The sequence below is a fragment of the Triticum aestivum genome, chromosome 2A, assembly GCF_018294505.1.
Source record: "Triticum aestivum cultivar Chinese Spring chromosome 2A, IWGSC CS RefSeq v2.1, whole genome shotgun sequence".
Taxonomy (NCBI): domain Eukaryota; kingdom Viridiplantae; phylum Streptophyta; class Magnoliopsida; order Poales; family Poaceae; genus Triticum; species Triticum aestivum.
This window is the reverse complement of record NC_057797.1, coordinates 14,236,115-14,237,443: the sequence shown is the minus strand read 5'-3', so window position 1 is coordinate 14,237,443 and position 1,329 is coordinate 14,236,115. Positions and strand designations below refer to the sequence as shown.

The following is a 1,329-nucleotide window of genomic DNA, read 5'->3' as shown; positions in this document are numbered from 1 at the left end:
AATATTATGGTGGCGAAGAGATGCGAGATTGAGACACTCTGTGTCAAATTGATCATTGTTAAGTCCTATAGTGTCATGGAGCATCTTCACAGCAATCTTCTTTCCATCCTTACTCTCTCCCTATTCAGTACCATTATCAAATTATATTTAGTAGTAGACTTAGTTAGTAGTATGTAGTATCAATTAAATGTTGTCAGTATTGATAGTAAAACATGAAAAAGATCTAGTAATGTTTAGATAGTCGTACCATATAAACTTCTCCATATGAGCCGCTGCCTAATTTGCGGTATTCAGAGAAACTATCTGTCATTTCTTCCAATACATGAAATGACACAATCTCAGGGACCACACTCCCATGATCCATGTTATTTCCCTTCTAGTGAAAAGAGGAAGAACCTACTGGATGAGAGAGAGAGACATGATTAACTTCATGGCCATTTTAACTGCTCTTAATTACACTTGAGATTGCATAGAATAGACTAGTCAAGCTAACTTGCAATCAATGCAGAAAAAAGACAACATACCAGAATTTTGCAAATTAAGCATGCATGTATTTTTCAGAAACTTACCAAATAATTTTAGATTTGGCTAGGTAGTAAATTTAAGCTATACCTACTCATGATGACAAAAGAGGATATGCATGCATGGATTGAACTAGCAGGATCACAAAGCAAAGCACTAACGCAGCAAGAGAAGAATGAATGGAGCATTCATGCATGGCTCTAATTAACCAGCAGGATCCTAGGCTAAAGCAAGCAACAGTGGACTCAAGGGTCAAGGCTGAGATGGGAGGGACTTCAATGGAGAAATTCTGCACTAACCTGGAGAGAAGACCTGCAGCTGGAAACAATGGCGCTCCTCAATTTGGTGCTGTGTATATACTGGGGTTACTTGATGAGCTTGCAGCTTAGTAGGTCCTCGGCTATATATAGACAGATAGATAGACGCGCCCTGCCATGTGGCCCACGTGTACGTTAGATCGAGTTACGTCGTAATCAAGCCGGTTTAAATTACTTTTGACCGATCGTCGTTGAGGCGGTCGGTTCCGCAATCCATGCGCGTGCAGCTTGCTTCTTCAAGGCAGCTTCGGTTTGTGGATAAGTCAAATGTAAGCCCAGGTACTCTTGATCAAGCCTTAATTCAGAAGCTTTGTTTAAGTCTTGCTGGCCAGAGATGTCGGCATCACATGATCCTTAGCCAATAGAGCCTTTTCTTTTGTACTTATTTACTTTGTAGGAGCACAATAGTTGCATAGGAGATTCACACCAAGTCAACGTTGTTGTTCATTGATGGTAAGTTCCTATTACTCTCTGTACATTCTCCTTAAAT

The 1,329-nt window shown here is 40.3% G+C and overlaps 1 protein-coding gene across 2 annotated transcripts in view; it reads right to left on the bottom strand.

The window, feature by feature from the left end:
* Positions 1 to 891, bottom strand: part of LOC123184270 (putative receptor-like protein kinase At4g00960) — a 7,778-nt gene extending 6,887 nt beyond the window's left edge. The window contains exons 1-3 of one of the 2 annotated variants that reach the window (XM_044596418.1): positions 822 to 891; positions 248 to 396; positions 1 to 120 (exon numbers count right to left, since the gene is read on the bottom strand). In XM_044596418.1, the coding sequence (XP_044452353.1) occupies positions 1 to 120; positions 248 to 364 (237 nt within the window). In that variant the 5' untranslated portion in view covers positions 365 to 396; positions 822 to 891. Of the gene's footprint in view, positions 121 to 247; positions 400 to 821 lie in introns of both variants that reach the window. The other variant, XM_044596417.1, reaches the window with a different exon arrangement.
* Between the last annotated feature and the right edge of the window lie 438 nt (positions 892 to 1,329).